Raw genomic sequence first — 22,345 nt, 5'->3', positions numbered from 1 at the left:
CTAAGGCCATTCAAGTTGCAGGCATTTGTTTTTTTGGAGGGGGAGGGGCTATTTTTCATTTGAAAAAAATTTGCCAGATATTTTGCATGTATAATACACACAAAATATCTGGCTCGTTAAAAAAAAAAAGAAAAAAACCAGGCAGACCTGTCGGTAAGACAGTTACTGACAGGTATACAGCAATCGGCATGGGTGAGATGGACCTCTGGCAACTTCTTATGTTCTTATGTTCTTAAACCTTCTAAGAATAAGAAATAATAGATGTTCTCTTTCACTTTTAATGTGCTGTTTTATCAGCTTCATTTGCATTTTTCAGAGAATCGGCTAGCGTGAAGTGGAATTTTGCCAGGGTTTCCTTGTCTGATGAAGGTTTCTATGAGTGCATTGCCATCAGCAACTCAGGAACTGGACGTGCTCAAACATTCTTTGATGTATCAGGTATGTGTCATTTACTTAAAACAAGAAGGGACAAATTACTCATGGCAGAATTTTTAAATTGTACCAAGTATAAGAATAAGTGGAGTATGCATAATAACTATACTTTGCCAAATTCATTTACACATCTGACATCAGGACAGTTAAAGAAATCCTACTATAATTCTAAGAATTACCATACTTAATTCCTAGATTCTTTGCCATTTCGATCATTTTCATTGTTTCAACATGAAAACTAGCCAAAAATGATACCAGAAGAAATAGCCTGTGTATTTTGAAAAAGCCAAGGCTAACATTGTTTTTGGGTAGTTGTTATGTTGGTTCAATCAAAAGGTACCACAATCTGAAAATAATTCTGTTTTCTCCTAAAACATTCTGACAAACTAGCTGGAACATCTCTTGCAGCACAGTTAAGATTTCTGAAATGCTGTCTAGGGAGCACCAAATTGAAATGAGGTGTAGAGAAGTCTGTTGTCAACCGTTACCTATTTAAATGCAGCCAGTTTTCTTACATTAGCAGGGTCTGGAGCTGGTCATGCTGAGGCCCAGGGTAGAGATTTGCAACGGGACTCCAAAACTTGCCAGCAGGCTGTTCTACCTTTGGTTTTAGGCAGGCTTAGGACTCCTTCTGGTATGGTGCCCAGCGCAAGTGCCCTGTTTGCACCCCTCTAACACAGTCCCTGTATGTTAGAGAAGCCCCTGTAGTATAATTTTATTGGTTTTCAGCGTCTACTTCCTATTTCATATACTGCGACTGAAAATTAGGGATGGGCTGACTGAAAAGTTGTCCCATTTTGAAAGACCTCTTAGGAGCTATTTTTATGAATACACGGGGGAAGGAACAAACACTATGATGAGGCTGCAGTGAACTCCAAGTTATGATACCTAATGTCAAGAGAGTCACTGTTTCCACTCTACTTTTTCAAGCGTTAACATGGCAGAGGATTCTCTCAACACTCTCTCATACTGACAGCCTTCGTGTTTCTTTGGGTGGGTAGGAAAGAGCTGGCTTGGGCCTATTCTGTGGGTGCCCTGGTGAGCTCTCACAGTCTCTTTTGAGAATTGCTGTTTTTTCAGCATCACCCAGTTGGTGTTATTGAGCTTGGCCAACTGACATAAATTTCCGATTATCCCCTCTGTTTTGTCATCTGCTATGATTCAGAATGAAAAACTCTGGATGTAAATCAAAATTCTTCAGCCTTAGGAAAACAAACAGAGATGTTTCTAATATTTCCAAACATTGTTGAAAGAGAGACACAACAAATACTTCGGATTAATTTTGGTTGACATCTTAAATAAATTACTTTGGTTTGCCAAAAGCAAGTCTTGCAGACTGCATGTACTGAAAATGTTTGTATACTTGTTTTGAACCAAAAATTTCCATTTTCTATACAGGAGCTATATGCATTATTTCCCACAGCATACCAGAGCTCATGAATGTGTCATAGCTGGATTTTTCTGCCTGAATGGTATTACTGTAATCATTTTTTCCTGTATTTATTTATTCCTCACCACCTCCAGTTTGAAATTGGCTATAGCAACCGCCTTCTGTTTTCTTGATGTGAACAGAGAGTAAATTTGAAGATACTAATTTTTTAAGAACAGAACATAATGCTAAAAATATATGTATTAACACACCTTGCCAAAAATTAACCAGCTTTTCAGTTCAAACAGTTGAGCTGCACAATAAGGGCCAGATTCTATAAACGGCGCTCTAGTTAGGCACCGCTAGGCACTGTAATTAAGGCTGCCTAGTGATGCCTAGCGAAAATCTGTGCCTAACCTAAATTATTTCAATTAGCTTAAATGGCATGGTAATTGACTGCACCATTGAAATTAATTGAATAATTAATTTAAAAAATAAAATGAAAAATTAGGCACAGAATTCCACATGACGCCTAAATTGAGGCACCTTCCAATGCCTAAATATGGTTAGGGGTGGAGAATAGGCATGTTTGTACTAGGCGTCTGAGTTGGGTGCAGGTAAAATTAGGTCTGGCGCTTACCTCCAGAATGCCTAGAGATGCCTGAACACGCCTAAGCGGGATTCTATAAATGCCCCCTGGCGGTTGATTGACAACTATGCCAAGTGGCACCATTTATAGAATCTAGCCCTAAGTGCCTGATTCTATATAGAATGCCAAAAATTGGCGCCAACTAAAACAGCACTTAGCCCAATTCTGCAAGGTACACATATCTTATATAGAATCTTACTAAGCACCTTTTAAGTGCCTTTTAAGCAGACCCATTTAGGTCAGTTAAAATCAGGCCTAAATGCCTGTACCTAAGATGTGCACGGATTCGATGTATTCTGTTACAATGCATATAAATTTTAGGAATGCCCGTGATCTGCTCATGATCCACCCTTGGCCATACCTCTCTTTTCAAATTTATGAACTACAACTGGTGCATACTTTTTATAGAATCGTATTTTCCAAGTTGTGCACGCAACTTTTAATTATGATGGTTCGAGCCTGAATGGATGCTTGGTGGCTGAGCTCCACTTCCCGACCTCCTCAAATCTTTTAATTTGATTGCAATGCTGTAAATTTTGAAATTACCTTGTCGACCAAACAGGTAATAGACTACTATTTCCTGTACCATTTACTAAGTATCCAGAAGCTATGCATATGTGAAAGGAGTGGAATGGAGGAGTAGCCTAGTGGTTATAGCACCGAGCTGACAACAAAGGGAGCCCTGTTCAAATCCTGTCACTGCTTCTTGTGACCTTGGGCAGGTCCATAACCCTCCACTACCTCAGGTACAAACTTATGCCAGCTTTTACAAAGCCGCAGTAGAGGCTTTTACCATGGTCTGGCGCTTCCGTGTGAAAAAGGGTTTACAGAGGAAAAATATAGAAACCATTTGCACATCTGGTCTAAGCCTTACTTGAAATAACTTTAGTTTTTCCTCTCCTGCAGAACCACCACCTGTCATCCAGGTTCTTAACAACATCACCTTGACTGTAGGAGAACGGGCTGTGTTGACCTGTCTTACCTCAAGCACCGTTCCCTTTAATCTTACCTGGAAGAGGAATAATATGGACCAGAAATATGTGGAGCCCTCTCGCATAAAGATGATGAGTGATTTGTCTTTGGAAATCAAAAGTGTAAAGCTCACAGATGATGGAGAATACAACTGTATTGCATCCAATGAAGGTGGAACCACCATTTCTTCTGTGTTCCTCACAGTGCAAGGTACGGTCCATCCTATACATACTGTATGAATTTATTGTATATCAAGTGCATTGCTTAATTTATTTATACACTTGCATTACATTTTATTATATCTGCATTTCAATTATTGTATAATACATGAAAAGGACTGTTTAAATTATAGATAACATTATAGTATGAACTCTACCGAATGCTTCAAGTTAGTAGAGGATCAGTTGAAGGGCCAAACGGTTGCTAGTGGTTAGTAGTGACTTGCATAGTGATTGTGTGTTTAAGGACAAAGGTATGTCACTGCCTATAAATCTGGAGAGAACTGTTCCAAAAGCCATTTCCACAGGTAAAGCAGCCTGCTTCAGTGGGTTCTTTGAAAATTGGTCAGTAAAATTATGCATGATAGTATCCAATGGTTATAAATGTACCTGCATTCCTGAGAGGGGGGATGCTTTCAAATCTGTGCTCATTGGGGTAACTATTCAGTCTGTAGTAGTCAACATTTTTTAAACACTGACTGAATTAGATCCAGATATTCAGCATCAGGCCGTATCTGACTCGGATCTCATAAACATGCATGTGCAAATTCATCAGACTAGTGATTTCCTGTGCTGAATCCTACACATCAGTATCTACCAGAGGACTCTCTTCTAAAATTTCTGTAATGAAGAAAGTGGAATTCTGAAGAGAGTTTTTTCTTAGAGGTATACATGTGTGGTAGATGGACTGGAATAGTTTTGTGCATTAGGACAAAAAGTGAGGGGAGCACATGCTCAAAAGATGAGATGGAAGAGCCTGCTTTCCAGGGTCAGGGAAGACCAAGGCCACAATGGGACCAATATAGACAGGTCACAAAGCAGGTCATTGAGGGCAGTCCTTGTTTGGAGGGAAAGGTCACACTCTGGCTGACCCATCACAGCATAAATTGCAAAGATAATCAGCCTAGCTCCCAAGGGATGATGGTCTTCTTCCATGAATTCCCTGCTCTCAAGGGCTGCTGGTCTGTTTCTTCTAGAGTGCCCCTAGTGGTACACCTCTGCTGGTACAGAGCATACCAGCTCTAAAAAGAGCTCTGTATTAGCCAGTGGCAGAGTTTCTCATCTCCCAAATGAGTATAACAGTTGCTTTCAATGGAAGTAAAACTCGGATGTCTCAATCTGTCGTCCACCTTTTACTGGAGCTATCACGATGGTAACCCTACATTCTTATTCAGCTCTGCTCAATTCATATCCCCTCATTCATTAGAGCTCACAACCTTTATCTCACTCATGAAATAATCTCTTAAAATGCATAATATTTCACCCAAGTGTCTGAGTGTTCATCCCTCAGTGCATAATTTTCATATGGAGTTACCCACCCCTCTGGACACTCAGCCATATAACTTTCATAAATCTGATACAATTCTCCCGCAGCCAGCTAAAATGGCAGACAGAAACACCTTTTTTCAGTTCTAACAAAAACACTTAAATGCTGGTTTTAAACCCACTGATCATAAACATTTCTTTTCAAGATTTCTGAAACCCACCCGGGGGGAAGGTGGGGGGGGGGGGGCGGGAGGATGTCCATTAGATTAAATTAAATTAGATATTGTTTAGATATATTGCCAGATGCACTGGTGTCACATTCCTATTTGAAGTGATGCTTTCACGAGCTCTAGTTCAAATGGCGGTGAGTGTTCCCTCTAAGCTGAGCAGGTGTCCTCCAGCTGCATTGCTACCACTAGGGGGTGGAATATTTTCAGTCGCTAAGGACAGGTATGTTCCCTGGAGTCCTGCAGAACTTGCCTGTCCCTCACAATTGAAAAATGTGACAGTAAAACAGCACCCTCTATTGGTGAGACTGTGGGTGGAGGACTCCTGCTCAGCTTAGAGGGAACAGACTAGCAGAATCTATCCTGGTGCTGCAGTTTTTTGCCAGTTCAGTGATGCCATGACCCCAAACATTGATAGCAAGCTACTATTTACATCTGCTTTTCATTCCTTCAAATGAAGGCTTACAGATTTGTTCATATCTGACTAGTGATTTCCTTTGCTGAATCCTAATTAACAGTGGCCTGCCACAGATTAAAAAAAACCCTTGGGAAAGAAATCTAGCAGTAGAGGAGGACCGTCTACTCTTGGCAAGCTGACTCTAAATAAGTTATCTCCTTGGTCGTGATTCATTAAAGAGAGAGATTAATGGTGGATTTCCAGTAGTCATTTAAACAACTGTTCTGTACTCAAGGCCGCCAGAAGGAGAAACAACAAAAACAGTTTTAGTGTTTTTATTATTTTCATGGGGTTTCAGTTATCTTCCTAGTGTCTAGGGAGCAGCTGGGAGATTTAAAGCACCGAGTAAATAACTACTTGGCAGGTTTTCACATTTCAACATGGAGTGTTTGGTGCTGCACCAGCAGAATATTGGATTTCAAATCACTGCCATTATGCCTTTGAGCCTGATTACATAAAACGGTTGGGAACAGAGATCTGGCGGCATACGGTACGGCTAACAGTTTTGAAATGTGTATAAGATAACCCTTTCTGATGGGTCTGACAGGATTCGTTGAGAAGCTGCCAAGATTGTCCTCTCTTCTTCTTGATAAAGGGCTTTAGTAAATCATTAGCATAGCTAGGAAAGCATAATTGTCATATATTGTAGGACACTGGCTTTTTCAGTAACCTTTAGTAAGTCCATCTGATTTCTTTGGCTTTATAGTATAATACGGTGACAAATATCTGTTTGAACAAGCCTTTGGAGTGATGGTAGCAATTGGTAAGCCTGCATTGAAGATCCACTGACCTAATTTGAATTTTTCTGTGTTTGCTCTGTTCACTTTTTGTCTTGTGTTGTATTAGTGGTTTACTTTTCTTTTAACTTATGGGGTTCCTTTTTATTTCTGTGTGAAGGTCAGCTGAGAGAGTGTGGTAAGCTGCCCCAAAGCCTCCTATGTTATTGGGAGGGAAGGCTTTGGTTATAAAAGAAATGCCTTCAGGAATATACAGAGAGAAGTTAAAAGAAATATAAATAGAACAATAAACTTGCTTATCCTGCTTTATTCATTTTGCCACCCTGGAACATAGAAACATAGAAACAAGATGGCAGATAAAGGCCAAATGGCCCTTCTAGTCTGCCCATCTGCAGTAACTATTATCTCTTTCTCTCTTTGAGAGATCCCATGTGCTTATCCCAGGCCCTCTTGAATTCAGTCTCTGTTTTCGCCACCTCTTCTGGGAGACCGTTCCACGCATCTACTACCCTTTCTGGAAAAAAGGTATTTCCTCAGATTACACCTCAGCTTCATTCTATGCCCTCTCATTGCAGAGTTTCCTTTCAAATGAAAGAGACTTGGGTGTACTGGTAGATACAACAATGAAATCATTGACAAAATGTGCGGCGGCCTCAAAGAAAGCAAACAGAATGCTGGGCATCATTAAGAAGGGTATCACAACCAGGACGAAGGAAGTCATCATGCCGCTGTATCGAGCGATGGTGCGCCCGCATCTGGAATACTGTGTCCAGTATTGGTCGCCGTACCTCAAGAAGGACATGGCGATACTTGAGCAGGTCCAGAGAAGAGCGACGAAAATGATAAAAGGTATGGAAGGCTGTTCATACGCTGACAGACTGGACAAGCTTCTTCCTGGAGAAACGGAGACAGAGGAGACATGATAGAAACTTTCAAGATCATGAACGGCATAGAGAAGGTAGACAAGGAAAGATTCTTCAGACTACGGGGAACTACAAGTACAAGGGGGCACTCGGAGAAACTGAAAGGGGACAGGTTTAGAACTAACGCCAGGAAGTTCTTCTTCACTCAGCGGGTTGTGGACACATGGAACACGCTCCCGGAGGATGTGATCGGGCAGAGTACACTACGGGGATTCAAAGAGGGATTGGATAGATTCCTGAAAGATAGGGGGATTGAAGGGTACAGATAGAGGTAGATAGGGATATAGGGCTAAATCAAGAAAACCTGACAGGTCGTGGACCTGATGGGGCCACCGCGGGTGTGGACTGCTGGGCGTGATGGACCTCTGGTCTGACCCAGTGAAGGCAACTTCTTATGTTCTTATGTGCTCATGCGTAGGTATTTAAAGGTCTCTAACTCCTCTTGTCTATTTCTTTCCCTGTTTTTCTGGATAGAGATTTAAAGGGCTTTGGGGCTGTTGCCGTGCAGCAGCCACTAGCGTGGCTTTGTAAAACAGGCCCTAAATCCTTAATCCAAAATTCATTTAATAATTAATAACAAATTAAGGGCTCCTTTTATCAAGCAGCAGTAGAGAGTTTTACCGTGAGCCAACAAGGAAAATGTTCCAACGCTCATAGGAACTGAATAAGCGTCAGAGCATTTACCTCACCACTGCTTGATAAAAGCCAGCTAAATAATCAAGTCGCTTGTAATAATTAAGCTGGATCAGAAATTCTATCAATGCAGAATGAGTCTGCCCGAGTAACTTATTCTCTTCCAGCGAGAGATGTCAATGGTTTATAAAGCTGTACTCGCACTCCAGCTCCAATGACAGTAATTACAGTAGACATAATAGATCTCACAGTCCCAGATATCAGTCACCAGCATTAAAAACACCATGGCCTTCTATGTTTAACAGGGAAATAAAGCAGGCAGAGGTCATTGATCAGTCCAGGTATATGAGAGCTTTTCACCACGCTGTTAACTATTCTTTGGTGGGAAGCAATTGTGTGTCAAAAGTCCGTTGTTTATTTGTCTCATCAACTATGGCAGGGGTAGGGAACTCCGGTCCTCGAGAGCCGTATTCCAGTTGGGTTTTCAGGATTTCCCCAATGAATCTGCATGAGATCTATTTGCATGCACTACTTTCAATGCATATTCATTGGGGAAATCCTGAAAACCTGACTGGATTACGGCTCTCAACCGGAGTTCCTTACCCCTGAACTATGGGGACTTTTTCCATTTATTGGTTAACAGGGAAATAAAGCAGCTAGAGGTCTTGCCTCAATGTGGAGTATTCGAGCACTCAGACACATAGGAAAGCTAAGGTTCAGCCCTGTCAGTCCTCGGAGATCAGGCAGAGGGAGGGAGAATTCTGTTTCTCCCAAAGACAGAAGTTACATCAATGGGCATAACAGATTTCATAATCCAGTTATTAGCCTCCAACACACTCAGATAAAAACACAAGGGCCTTCTATGTTTAAGAAGGAAATAAAGCAGCTGGGGTAACTGTCTCAATGTGGAGTGATATTTTGGCACCCTGTCAATTGCTATATATTTCTCTTTCTCCTCAGATTAGGAGGAGGGAGGGGGAATTTTGCTTCTCCCAGCATCCCAACAAGCCTCAGGCTTTTTTCAAGTATTTCTTCACAATCCTTCAATATAGTCTCCCTGCTTTGCAATGACTGAGTCTCAACATCTGGGAAGGTTCATTATTCCATCCAAGACACCGTTTTTGTTCAGTTGCCGAATGGCTCAGGTAACGGCGGAAGAAAGCTCTTCCAGAGATGCAAAACGATGTCCACTCATAGGTTGTTTCAACTTTGGAACAAGGTCGAAGTCTGGTGGACTCATGTCTGGACTGTAGGGAGCATGAGGTAACACCTCCCAGCTGTGTTTGTGCAGTTTTTCGATTACATTCCCTATGTGAGGGTGAGCGTTGTCATGAAGAATGAGTGGCCCAGCCAGGAGCAACTGAGGTCAGGTTTTGTGCATTTTTCTGCACATTTTTTGCAAAAAATAACGATAATACACTGCTGTGACACTTCTTCCACATGGAACTTTGTGATGATGATTCCTTCATGATCATAAGCAAAAATCATTATTTGTTTGACTTTTGATTGAGCTCATTGAAATTTTTTTGGTCGTGGGGAAGATGGAGCTCTCCACTTGTCATTGAAAAACTACACAAATACAGTTGGGTGGTGTTACCTCATGCTCCCTACAGTCCAGACATGAGTCCACCAGACTTCGACCTTTTTCCAGAGTTGAAACAACCTATGTGTGGACATTTTGCATCTCTGGAAGAACTTTTTCCTGCCGATACCCGAGCCATTTGGAAACAGAACAAAAACGGTGTCTTGGATGGAATAATGAAGCTTCCCAGATGTTGGGACTCAGTCATTGCAAAGCAGGGGGACTATATTGAAGGATTGTAAAGAAATACTTGAAAAAACAAAACATCTAAATTAAAAAAAATAGTGTGTATTATTTATGAAATGACCCTCGTAGTATACGATTGTGACTAATCTACTATGACACTATAGCTAATCTACTATGGCACGTAACAAGGTAGAATCTAGTGCGGTGGACATAAGATGGTAAATATTGTGTAGTGGACACAGCATGTGAATTTGTAGCATGGAAGGCATGGTATGGCAAATATAATTAAAAAAAATACAATGTATAGTATAGTAGAGTGGGATTAAAAGTGGGATAAAAACATTATATGACAAAAACAAGGTGTGGTCAGACATAGTATATAGTAGATGATATAGTGGGATCTTGCACAGTGGAGGCTATATATTATACTCTAGGAGGTGACTTGGTAGGGTAGTGCATTATGATGAGCAATATAAGGTGCAACAGTTCATCAGGTAGGCGAAGTGCATCAGCATTTGAGATTTGTGACAGTGGAGGGCTGGTGCTCTTCTTTGTAAGGTTTGGGAATTTGAGTAGGCGCACTCTCATAGAGGATCAAGGAAAGAGGTGAGTTTTTATTGCCTTCCTGAAGTTCAGAAGACCTTCTAATGATCTTATGTGGGTAGGTAGTTTGTTCCAGAGGGGCAGTAGGTAGTGCGAGTATGATCTTTCTTGTGTGGTCTCAAGTTTTCTTCTTGTGAGCATAGCAGTCGATTCAGGGCAAAGGGTAGTAGTTTGTTGGCCATATAGGCTGGTACCATGTCATGGAAGAGTTTGTAGGTCATTACAAGACTTTAAATATACATTGTTTGTTGATAGGCAGCTAGCGGGCAGCACTGGGGAGATCAGGTCTCATATGTGAAGGTTCTGCAGGAGTCAGATGGCGGCATTTTGTACTCATTGTAGTCGATGGCTATTTAGGAGTATGTTGCAATAGCCAATACAGTAGAGGACAAAAGCATATAGTAGTTGAGCGAAGTCCGACTCCGAGAAGTATCGTCTGATTTTCCATAGCTGCTGGAGGTAGTAGAACGAGGTGGATACTACTTGGGAGATATGGTCTATGGTCAGAGTGTGAAAGGTCGCCTTCAGGGATCACCCCTTGTATTCTATGAAGCAAAATTTGTAGTTGAAAGTTAACCTTGCTATGGCTTTTTTTTTTATTTTTTTGTAACATGTACAAATATAAAATAAATAAATATATCTATAGCTAGCTAGCTACATTTGGAGCGTCATGAGCTTGTTTTGGATACTGAGGGTCTTCCTGTGCTGGAAGAAATAGTTTTTCCAAGCAGCTGCAAATTTTGAAGGTTTGAGAACATAGTGTTGCTTAAGACTACATGTCACTAGAAGAAATATTATATGAAATTCTCGGCTTTATATTTTGGCTATCACATTTAGATTATTCTCTGCAGAGGCTGTAAAAGTATAACTAATCATGTCCTGCTATTCCATTGGTAAGATTTAGGATATAAAAAGTGTATTTTTTTTTTGTTAAAATAGATGATGGTCTTTAAATCAGATGTTAACATGGAGATATTGAAGAAAAAAACGGGAAAACAACACGACAAAACCAAATATGTGAAGACCAGAGTGGAATTGTCCAAATAAGAGAGATGTGCACTGGAAAAAATGTCCTCCAATCCGTCTGATGATATGAAGGTCTTTACTGTTCAAACATCAAAATGACACATTCAACGACTCAATGACTCGACATGTACATGTTTCGGCCCTCAGGCCTGCCTCAGGAGTCTAATAATGGTTTTCAACAATTTCAGATATTTTTATTAAATTTAGTTTATTTAAATTAAAGTGTATGTTTTTAATGATGGAACATGTGTTTATGTCCATATACATTTGTTTTAGTAATATTTATTGTGTTGTTTAAATTATTTTATCAAGATTTATGTGTTTATGATATATATATGTGTCTCCATGGTCTTTATAGGCCATTTGGCCATTATACGTATATATATATTCTTTGATTGATTTTTGATGATTAAGTTATTTATGTTTTTATATGTTCATATATGTATTTATAGACTCCTGAGGCAGGCCTGAGGGCCGAAACATGTACATGTCTAGTCATTGAGTCGTTGAATGTGTCATTTTGATGTTTGAACAATAAATACCTTCATGTCATCAGACGGATTGGAGGACATTTTTTCCAGTGCACATCTCTCTTATTTGGACAATTCCACTTTGGTCTTTACAACAGGGAGATATTGACATTTAGTTGACACTGAGGGCCAGATTCTATAAACGGCACCTAAGCCTGCCTACATTGTAGGTGCTGCTCCACATGGTTTTCAATCAACCAATAGGCACCACTTGTAGAATCACGCCTAGCGGTGCCTAAGTGGACTTAGGTGTTGTTAGGTGCCATTGAGGTAGGCGTCAGTGCATTAGGCCTGGTTTTACAGGGCTTAATTTACTGTCACCTAGCTTGGATACCTAGCAAGCCAATCATGCTTATTCTTTGCCCCCCTAACTATGCCTGCTTTTCAGGTAGGAGTCATTAGGCATTGGAGGGCGCCTCAACTTAGGCGGTGCTGGGCGCTGCTCCGAGTTCTGCGCAGAACTCTTAATTCTTAAATTTTAAAACAAATGTATGAATTAACTTCAATGGCATGGTCAATTACTACACCATTCAACTTAATTAACATAATTTGGGTTGTGTATGGATTTTAGTTAGGCATTGCTAGGAGTCCGCGATGCCTAACGTGGGCACTGTTTATAGAATCTGGCCCAGAGTGAACAGAGTTGCCATCATAATATTCTTTCCTATCTAGAAGTGACCTTTTGTGACCTTATCCCCGAGTTTCATTTAATAAATGCCATTTCTTCTAAAAATCATCATTAGTAGCCTGTGTTCAACCTCATTTACAACATTAAGGGCTCCTTTTACAAAGCCGCATTGGCGGTTTCACGTGCGTAATAGCGCGCGCTAAATTGTCAGCCACGCTAGACGCTTATGCCAGCATTGAGCTGGCGTTAGTTCTAGCTGCGTAGAGCGGGTTTAGTGCGCGCTAAAAGGCTTCGTGCGCTAAAACCACTAATGCGACTTCGTAAAAGGAGCCCTAAGTCACAAATTCCCATATTAATATACAGTGCCAGATTTGGAATTTTATTGGCAGTGTAGCTTAAAAGATCCCCAAGACAGCATCAGTTAACATATTAAAATAGTGCTAGATGAAATATTAGATTTGGAAATAAATACCGTATTTTCACTCATATAACGCGTGCGTTATACACGATTTTACAAACCGAGCATAACCATGCGCGTTATATGCGTGAGCGCGTCTTACAATTTTTTTTGTACATTGCTGGTTCCCCCCCCGACGTCCAATTCAGCCCTGAAAGCCTGATGCCCCACCCCGAAGGACCGCTGGCCCCCCCACCCTGAAGGACCGCTCACACCCCCCCCTCGACGTCCGATTCATCTCCCAGCCCTCCCCGCACCGTTTGCGGTGGAAAAGCAGCCTACCGTGGGTTCGCGATGCCAGTGAGCCCTGCTGCTTCCTCTGCCGGCGGTCCCGCCCCTTCTCTGAGCCCTGCGCTGCTTCCTCTGCCGCGGTCCCGCCCCTTCAGAGAAGGGGCGGGACCGCTGGCAGAGGAAGCAGCAGGGCTCACTGGCATCATGAACCCATGGTAGGCTGCTTCTCCACCGCAAACGGTGCTGGGAGGGGCTGGGGGATGAATCGGACGTCAGGGGGTGTGCGAGCGGTCCTTCAGGGGGGGGCAGCGGGTGGGGCATCAGGCTTTCAGGGTGGGGACAGGACTTCAAGGGGGGGACAGGCAGACCTTTAAGGGGGGACAAGACTTCAAGGGGGGCAGAAGGAGGTTTTAATTCAATGAGCAGCATGCGCGGTATACGCGTGTGCGCGCTACATATTAATTTATTTACATAAATTTATTTTTCCCACGCGCTATACCCGTGTGCGCATTTTACATGGGTGTGCGTTATACGTGTGAAAATACGGTACTCAGTATGGATTACTTTATACATATGAATTCCCAAAACAACACATTTATTTAAGATAAAATGAATGAGAAATAGATCTGCATTTGGGGAGCTGCCAGATACTTGTGAACCGGACTGGCCACTGTCTGAGACAGAAAGTTGGGCTCAACGCAACTTGGCCTGACTCAGCATTGCTTTTCATATGTTCTTATAATTTCAATTATTATTTAGAGTTATTTCATTTCATTTGCTTTGAGAATCATGCTTCACCTTAAAGTACTGCTTTTTCGGGTCAGTTTGAGCTAGATTCATACATTTCTGTTTTACGAGTTCAGTTTTCTCCGACGCCCGGCTGCTAGTATCGACATTTAAAAAGGAGATAGAGCAACTTTTAAACTAGAAACTGGGAGAAGGCCGACGGCCTCTCAAAAGTGCATGGTTCAGAACAAGATATCTTTAAAAGACATCCCCGAAACAGGGAAGACAGGTCATCCCATTAACGAGGTTACAATGGAAACCATAGTTGACCAGAGCAAATAGATTTTAAAGATTGCAGGTTGTCCATATCAACCACAAAGCTAGTTGTAAATTGGAATGACACAAACATTGCTGGAACTGGTTTAGTGACCACGTTAAAGTTTCCCCTTGGGTAAAATAATAGATACTGTATAATAGGCATATCTATTCTATCTTCTCTTCTATCTACCAAACACTATCTAAAACCCATACTTTCACCCTATTCTTATCTCCTAAAAACCTCCACTTCCCTTTGGTAACTCTTTACCCAACATTTTATTACCTTAAAAATTTTATGCCATCGCTTATTCTATTCCTTCAAACTTTGAATGTAATTCTTGTTTTAGTTTGGATGTAATCCGCCTTGAACCGCAAGGTAATGGCGGAATAGAAATCACTAATGTAATGTAATATCTGAGACCTGGTGGAAAGAAGATAACCAATGGGACACTCTAGGGCAAATCCTATAAGAAGCGCCCAAAAGTTAGTCACTGTTCAATGCGATTCAAGTAAAATTGGGCGCTGTTTAATGAATCACGTTGAGCGGAACCTATTTTGGAGGCGCCCAAGAAATAGCCCAGCTCTAGGCACGACTCAAAGTTAGGCGCCGAGCTGAGCACGCTTAAGAGCAGCGATTCTGCAACAAGGCCTAACATGTAGCCACACACCCATGCCTAGCATGCATAGCGCCTATTTTTTTGAAGGCCGCCTAAATTTTTAGAGGTGCCTTGTTGCAGAATTGCTCTTTCTTGATAGGCGCCTAAGTTTCAATTATTGCTGATTAAAAAGCTTAATTGAGCTTGTTCATCGATTTTAGATAGGCGCCTATCTAGATGGGCACCTCTGAAATAGGTGCCTAATATTAGGTGTCGGTTACAGAATTTGGGCCTCTGTTACCAGGGTACAAATTATATCACAATGATAAGAGAAGATCAAATTGGAGGGGGTTGCGCTATATGTAAAAGAGGGAATTGAATCAAACAACATAAACATTCTGCATTACAGAGATAGAAGCTTAAGACAAAACAAAAGAACGATCCAATTAATCTGCAGTGGAGAGTCAAATGATGAAAATACAATATAGCAATCCAAATAATGGTACTCATATGTGAAGAGACAGGACCGACATGGTCCATGTTTCAGAAAACACTCCTTCCTCAGGGGTCTGTGATGTTATGGTACGCAGTCCTGTCCTCACCACCTGGCCATGCCCTTATCCCACCCCTGGGCCCCACCCTAGCCTCCCCCCCCTTAAAGTTAATTAAAAAAATTAGACATCAGCACCTTGCGTGCAGTTTGGCAGGGCCGGCTTACTCAGAATCCGATGCTCTCCTCCTCTTACCACCTCAAAGCAAAAGGAACTTGAAAACCACAAAAAAAAACCCCTCCTTTTCCCTACAGGTGAATTTGAACAACAACAACCCACCTATCACAAATTTATATGCTCTCTGGGCAGTTGAATGGGATTCCTTGGATCACAGGAAATGTGCATAAGAACATAAGAAAAGTCATGCAGACTCAGACCAAGATCTAGTACTGGGAAGATCTCAAAACTTAGATCTGTTTCACACAGTTCATTTCCAGTAATGAGCAATGGCTCTCCCAAGTCTACATGACCAGTTATTTTTAATAGACTTTTCCTCCCAAGTCTACATGATCAGTTATTTTTAATAGACTTGTCCAAACCTCTTTTGAATCCTGATTTATGGTTCACAATTTTGTATAATAATAATAATACACTTCCCCCCTCCCCATTCGCGGTTTCAGTAATCGCGATGTCACACATTCACAATTTTTTGGGGAGGGGGAAAAAAGAAAAAAAAAAACATCCTTAAGTCTTCCCCCCAGCATCCCGGCTTTACCTGGTGGTCTAGTGGGCTTTCGGGGCAGGAGCGATCTTCCTACGCTCCTGCCCCGTGCAGATCGCCATTAGGAAATAGCTGTAGGGCGTTCCTGTCGTAGTCTCGAGAGATTACGGGAACTCACAGCAGCCATTTCCTAATGGTGATCTGCAAGGGGCAGGAGCGTAGGAAGATCGCTCCTGCCCCGAAAGCCCGCTAGACCACCAGGTAAGGCCGGGAAGGCGGGAGGGAGGCAGGGGTGGGCCAGAGCCGGATATTCGCGGTTTTTCGCCATTCGCGGTCCGGCTTTGCCCCTTTCCCCCACGAATCCGGAGGGAGAAGTGTAATAATAACAACTTTATTTTTCTATACTGCCAACACTCAAAAAGTTCTAGCTGGTTCACAGAATAAAGAGGACTGGACATTCCAGTGATAATACAAAGCACACAGAAAAGCAGTACAATATTTCAATAGTGAAAATACAATAAGAAACTATGACATAGTCATCAATCAAGTAATTAATTTTTTGAACAAATAGGTCTTAACCAATTTTATAAAGGTGCGATAAGATGCAGATTGTTGAATCAGGTCGTCTAACCGTACTTGAACATTACCTGCCTGATAAGCCAGAGATCGATCAAAATATTTTTTATAACGGCAATTATGGGGATTAGGAAAATTAAATAAACCAGTACATCAAGTAGGCCTAGTTGAACAGTACTATTCAATATGAGAGAGGAGATATAGCGAAGCTAATCCAAATAACATCTTATAGCAAATACAAGCAAATTTGAAAAGTACTCTTGCTTCCATTGGCAAATTTTATGTGGTTATATGGACTGTATCTCAGTCAAATTAGTCTGAACTTCCTTTGATTGAAAGAGATTGGATTAACTCAAAAAATACTGAGCCCACATATACCCAGTATAAATAATTAAATGAACCTTTATGTTCTAATATGTTAAATAGCAGAGCAGGACTGCAAAACCTTTGACTGAAAGTTGCAGTCAGTAACCAGTAAACAAGCATATTTTCTATTCATTCTCACCATTTGAATGAATTACAAATACTGTACCTTTTTTGTGTGGAGGGGGTCTTGAGTTATCAGCATTCTTATTCTGTTCTGACTGTTGAATGCGGTTGGGGTTGGGGGTGGGGGAAGATATATGTATAGGATGAGAAAGAGGGAGAGAAGAGGACCAAAACAATCTAGTTCCTTGTTTTTCATTTTAAGTTCATTAAAGGAGAGTCTTGACTGTTTAGTCCCATCAATAAAACATGGGGTCATCAGAGTCCAGACCCTGGGGGGGAATTAGGTTTGTGCCTATCCTTTTTTTCTGCCTGGCGTTCCACTTCCTTTGGGGTGGGGGGTCAGGGGGAGGGGGTGCGGGTGGGGGTGGGTTGGGGGAGGTGGGATTTTGGGGGGGATGGGTGTTATCTGGACAGTTATATTTGACATGCTGGTGTAAGGTTATCTTTGTTTATGCAACCACTGCTTCTTCTTCATGTCCTGACAGTTGTTGTTGTTGTGTTCATTTTTGCGAGTCTTTTCATGTCAATAAAACATCTCAAAGCTCTCTCTAAGAGACAGGAAATTCATAGCTGGCTGTTCTAAGCTGTCAATCCTTCACAGCCACTTTCTTGACAAAGGGCTCAATTCACTAAGAATTTCCACCCCAGGCATAGTATGAAACAATAGATCTTCTGCAGTGAATTTAGATGCTTCAACTGGATATATATACTGTAGTCAGCCAATGTTGAAAGAGCTGGTGCGTTCCTTCATAGATAAGCAATTCCTGTCAAGAAAGCATACATTTTGAATTGCTTTCACAGAGGCCTGAGAGGACTTCATTTCACGGTGCTCCCTTGGACAAGATCTTCCATTCCCATCTTTAGAAAGATTAAGTACATTTCTTGGGTGCTTTAGAAGGTGGAGGTGCTTAATGTTTCACATAGGAAGAGAGAGATTTCTGAGTCTATAACAATTAATTATTTCACTTTGGATCTTTCTGGAATCTAAGAGGCATTTGGAAAGTCTGATTTAGCAATTCCTGATCCTTCTTCCAAACATCTGTATTTATTGTATAAGAAGTTAACTTCAAAAAATAAGATAATGACTCTCATTAGATCTAATCTAATCTAATCCTTAGGTTTGTATACCGTATCATCTCCTGTTAGTAAATGGCATTTAGCAGTCTCTGTACCATCAATAACAGATGTGGAATGGGTTTATCCTACTGATTACTAAAGACCAAAGAGCATTTCTAGAAATGAATCCTTATGTTTGTAAAGGGTGGAGTTTTGCCTTGAAAGACCACAGTAGATAGCGATTCAGATGTGGTGTATTTAGACTTTAGCAAAGCCTTTGGCAGTGTTTCACACAAGCGTCAAATAAACTGAATGCCCTTGGTATGGGCCCCAGAGTGACAGACTGGGTCAGGAACTGGTTGAATAAAAGGCGACAGAGGGTAGTAGTCAATGGAGATCACTCCGAGGAAGGGATGTAACCAGTGATGTGTCTCAAAGTTTGGTTCTCGGGCCTGTTCTTTTTAACATTTTTGTAAGTGATATTGCTGAAGGACTGCCAGGTAAGATTTGCCTCTTTGCGAATGATACCAAAATCTGCTATAGACACCCCTTATGGTGTGAATAGCATGAGGAAGGACCTAGTGAACCTTGAAGAATGGTCTGAAATTTGGCAGCTAAGATTTAATGCTAAGAAATGCAAGGTCATGCATTTGGGTTGCAAAAGCCCAAGGGAACGGTACACTTAAGGGGTAAAGAACTTTTGTGAATGAAAGAGGAGTGAGATTTGGGTGTGATAGCATGTGATGATTTTAAAGTGGCCACACAGGTTGAGAAGGTGATGGTGAAAGCTAGAAGGATGCTCGGGTGTATAGGAAAAAGGAGGTATTATTGCCCCTGTATAATATTATATATGTTAACCTGTAATCTGTTCCGAGCTCTTTGGGGAGAATGGGATAGAAAACGAATCTTCAGGTACCACAGACGAATTTAGCGACAGGTTACAGATCACTAACAGCAGGTCAGCAATTTCATGTTTTAGTTCTTTTAGTGAAGAAAAAACAAGTGGGGAGTGGGATAGAACATGTCAACCTTGAGACAAACAATCTTTTATTTCAGAAACACATGAATAAAAATACATGTATAAAAAGTTCTATAAATGTGATGACCTTATGTTGAAAGGATCCAGTTGTTGACCCAATACGGTCTGTGTTTCGGCCCCCAGGTGACACCTAGTCACCTGCAATAGACACACCCCTGAGGCAGGCCTCCACCTGGGGGGCTGAAACACGGACTGTCGGGTCAACAATTGGATCCTTTCAACATAAGGACATCACGTTTATAGGACTTTTTATATTTGCGTTTCTGTATTTATTTTTAATTTATATAAATAAAAGATTGTTTATCTCACGGTTGACATGTTCTATCCCACTTCCCACTTGTTTTTTCTTTGTTGGATTTTACGTGGAATTTTGGATGCTGCGGAAGGCCAGACTGGATGGGCCATTTGGGCTTCATCTGCCATCAAGTTTCTATATTTCTATATAGATGAGAAAAACAAAATCATTTTTGGTTTATCACTGTAACTTTGCAAGAATTCTGAAGTAAAGGCTTATGAGACCCTGAGAGCTAATGCACACTTATCTATGTAGAATCATTTCTGGTTGGTTCAATAAAGTTAGCCCAAGCTTCATATGGTAACCAGCATCTTAACACACAAGTAATTATCTCAAAATTTTATGACTGCATAGAAGAATAGACTTGAGAATGAGTTTTTTAAATGTATTGCCCATGATGACCCCAAATCCACAGAACTTGTAGTGAGAATTCTCTCTGTGCTAAGTCTCTTGTTCTGTGGGTAATAGACGTTGCATTCTCAGTAACATACACATGAATGTTCTTGTGTGTATCTATCATGGAACAGACATATCTGTCAATAAACAGACTCTTAAACGTTCTGCTTGTAATTGCTCAGTGTAAAATTATGTTGGTGAATTGATTGTCTGATCTATGAAAAGAGTAGTTCTTCCCTGCATTGCCATACTAGGACAGACTGAAGGACAGCATCGAGTTCATTAGCCTGTTTCTAACAGTGGCCAATCCAGGTCACAAGTACCTGGCAAGATCCCAGAAGAGTAAAATAGATTTTATGCTGTTTATCCTAGAAATAAGCAGTGGATTTTCCCAAGTCAATCTTAATAATGGCTTGTGGACTTTTAGGAAATTATCTAAACCTTTTTTAAACTCTGCTACGTTAAATGCTTTCACCACATTCTCTGGCACTGAATTCCAGAGTTTAATTACATGTTGAGTGAAGAAATATGTTCTCTGGTTTGTTTTAAATTATTTCTTATTAGCTTCATTGCATGCCCCCTAGTCCTAGAATTTTTGGAAAGAGTAAACAAGCGATCACGTCTAGGGTTACCATATGGCTCCAGAAAAAGGAGGATGGATTGAGACATCCTGGTTTTGCGTCCATTGAAAGCAATTGAAGTAAAGAGGACTGATAGAGACATCTGGGTTTTACCTTCATTGAAAGCAATGGAAGTAAAACCCGGATCTCTCAATCCGTCCTCTTTTTTTCCTGGAGCCGTATGGTAACTGTAACGGCTACCCATTTTCTCTTCACCTTTGGAGCTGTTCTCTCTCCAGTCAAGTCTTTTTTATACAACTAAGGGGAGCCATGGTACTGCAAGAGTTCAGGAACTACTGTTCTTGGGTTGTGAAATACTTCTGACTTCCAAAAAGCTCTGTAAGAATTTTTCTTTTCAGTGCCAAACACTTATGTGAGTGACTAGTGATTTTTTTCCTGAGAAGAGCTGTTAAGAATAACCAACTTGAATTACTTTCATGGTGACTGTGCCATGCTTCCAGATACACTTCTTTAGACTGGTCTGTTATCATGACAGATATAAGAAAAATAAAACCAGTATGTTGTACTTATTTTAATCTTGAATTATACCAGATGTTTGGAGACATTGAAAACAACCATGAGGATGATATTGGAGGACCTTACTGATCTTGCACAAAAACGATTTCATTTTAGATCTTGTTGACACTTGTTGAAAGATTAAAAATGAATAAAGAATTAAAAAAAAAAGATCTGTAATTCATCAAGTCACTGGGGCTCAAATTGTATTGACCCCCTAAAATAGTATGTATCTCCCTCAATGACCACCTCGACTCCTTGGCTAAATCATGCTTTTTCAGCCTCCACATGCTGAGGAAAATAAGATCCTATTTTCGCTAACAACATTTCGCCGTCCTTGTCCAATCCATCATCCTCTCCAAACTAGACTACTGCAATGCCATCTACTTAAGCCTATAAAAAAAAAAATCTTCAAAGACTCCAGCTAATCCAGAATACTGCAGCCAAGTTGATCTTTGCAAAACGCAAGTCTGACTATGTCTCCCCACTCCTAGCCAAACTTCACTGGCTCCCAGTGATTTCCAGAATCCATTTCAAATGCTCCTGCCTGGCTTTCAAGATCATTCACGGCATCCTTCCTCCCTTAATCCCACTATCTTATAATTCCTCGAGTCCTGACTCTACCAGACCCGTCCAAAGGTATAAACTATCCTTCCCCTCTCTACACAGTATTCGCTATGCAGGCAAACTGGGAAAATCCCTTCTCTTCAGAATCACAGGTCTTTGGAACGACCTTACTACCCCGCTGCGGAACCTGGGCTCCTTCCAATTTTTCCGCAAGCAACTGAAAACCTGGCTTTTCACTAAAATGTAATTCTATCCCTCCTTACTCTTCTCTTCTATATATAAGTTCATGTAAACCTTTTTTTTTCCTTCTCTTCCTATATTTTAAGTTCTTGTAAACTGTGCCGAGCTCCACATCAGTGGAAATGATAGAAACATAGAAGATGACGGCAGAAAAGGGCCATAGCCCATCAAGTCTGCCCATTCCTTTAACCCTCCCCTAACAACCTCCTAAGGGGTCGCTCACAGGTGGTATCACCTCTACACTGCCCTCGTAAAGATCCGACGTGGGCATCCCATTTATTCTTAAAATCTTGTATGCTGCTTGCCACGATCATCTGCTCTGGGAGTTTGTTCCAATGGTCTACCACTCTTTCTGTGAAGAAGTACTTCCTGGTATCCCCATGAAATTTCCCGCCCCTGATTCTCAGCGGATGTCCTCTTGTGGCTGACGGACCCTTGAAAGAGAAAATGTTGTCTTCCACCTCTATGCGGCCAGTGATGTACTTAAATGTCTCAATCATGTCTCCCCTCTCCCTACGCTCTTCGAGAGAGTATAGCTGCAATCTGTGTAGCCTGTCCTCGTATGAGAAATGA

General features: G+C 41.2%; 1 protein-coding gene across 2 annotated transcripts in view; it reads left to right on the top strand.

Moving 5' to 3' along the window:
- HMCN1 (hemicentin 1) overlaps positions 1–22,345 on the top strand; it is a 461,110-nt gene that overhangs the window by 89,895 nt on the left and 348,870 nt on the right. For both annotated transcript variants that reach the window (XM_033960229.1, XM_033960228.1), the window contains exons 10-11: positions 317–438; positions 3,357–3,632. In XM_033960229.1, coding sequence (XP_033816120.1) covers positions 317–438; positions 3,357–3,632 — 398 coding nt within the window. The remainder of the gene's footprint in view (positions 1–316; positions 439–3,356; positions 3,633–22,345) is intronic.

This window comes from Geotrypetes seraphini, chromosome 10, assembly GCF_902459505.1.
Source record: "Geotrypetes seraphini chromosome 10, aGeoSer1.1, whole genome shotgun sequence".
NCBI classification, from domain to species: domain Eukaryota; kingdom Metazoa; phylum Chordata; class Amphibia; order Gymnophiona; family Dermophiidae; genus Geotrypetes; species Geotrypetes seraphini.
Note: the sequence above shows the minus strand (reverse complement) of the source record. Positions and strands in the feature narration are given on the sequence as shown.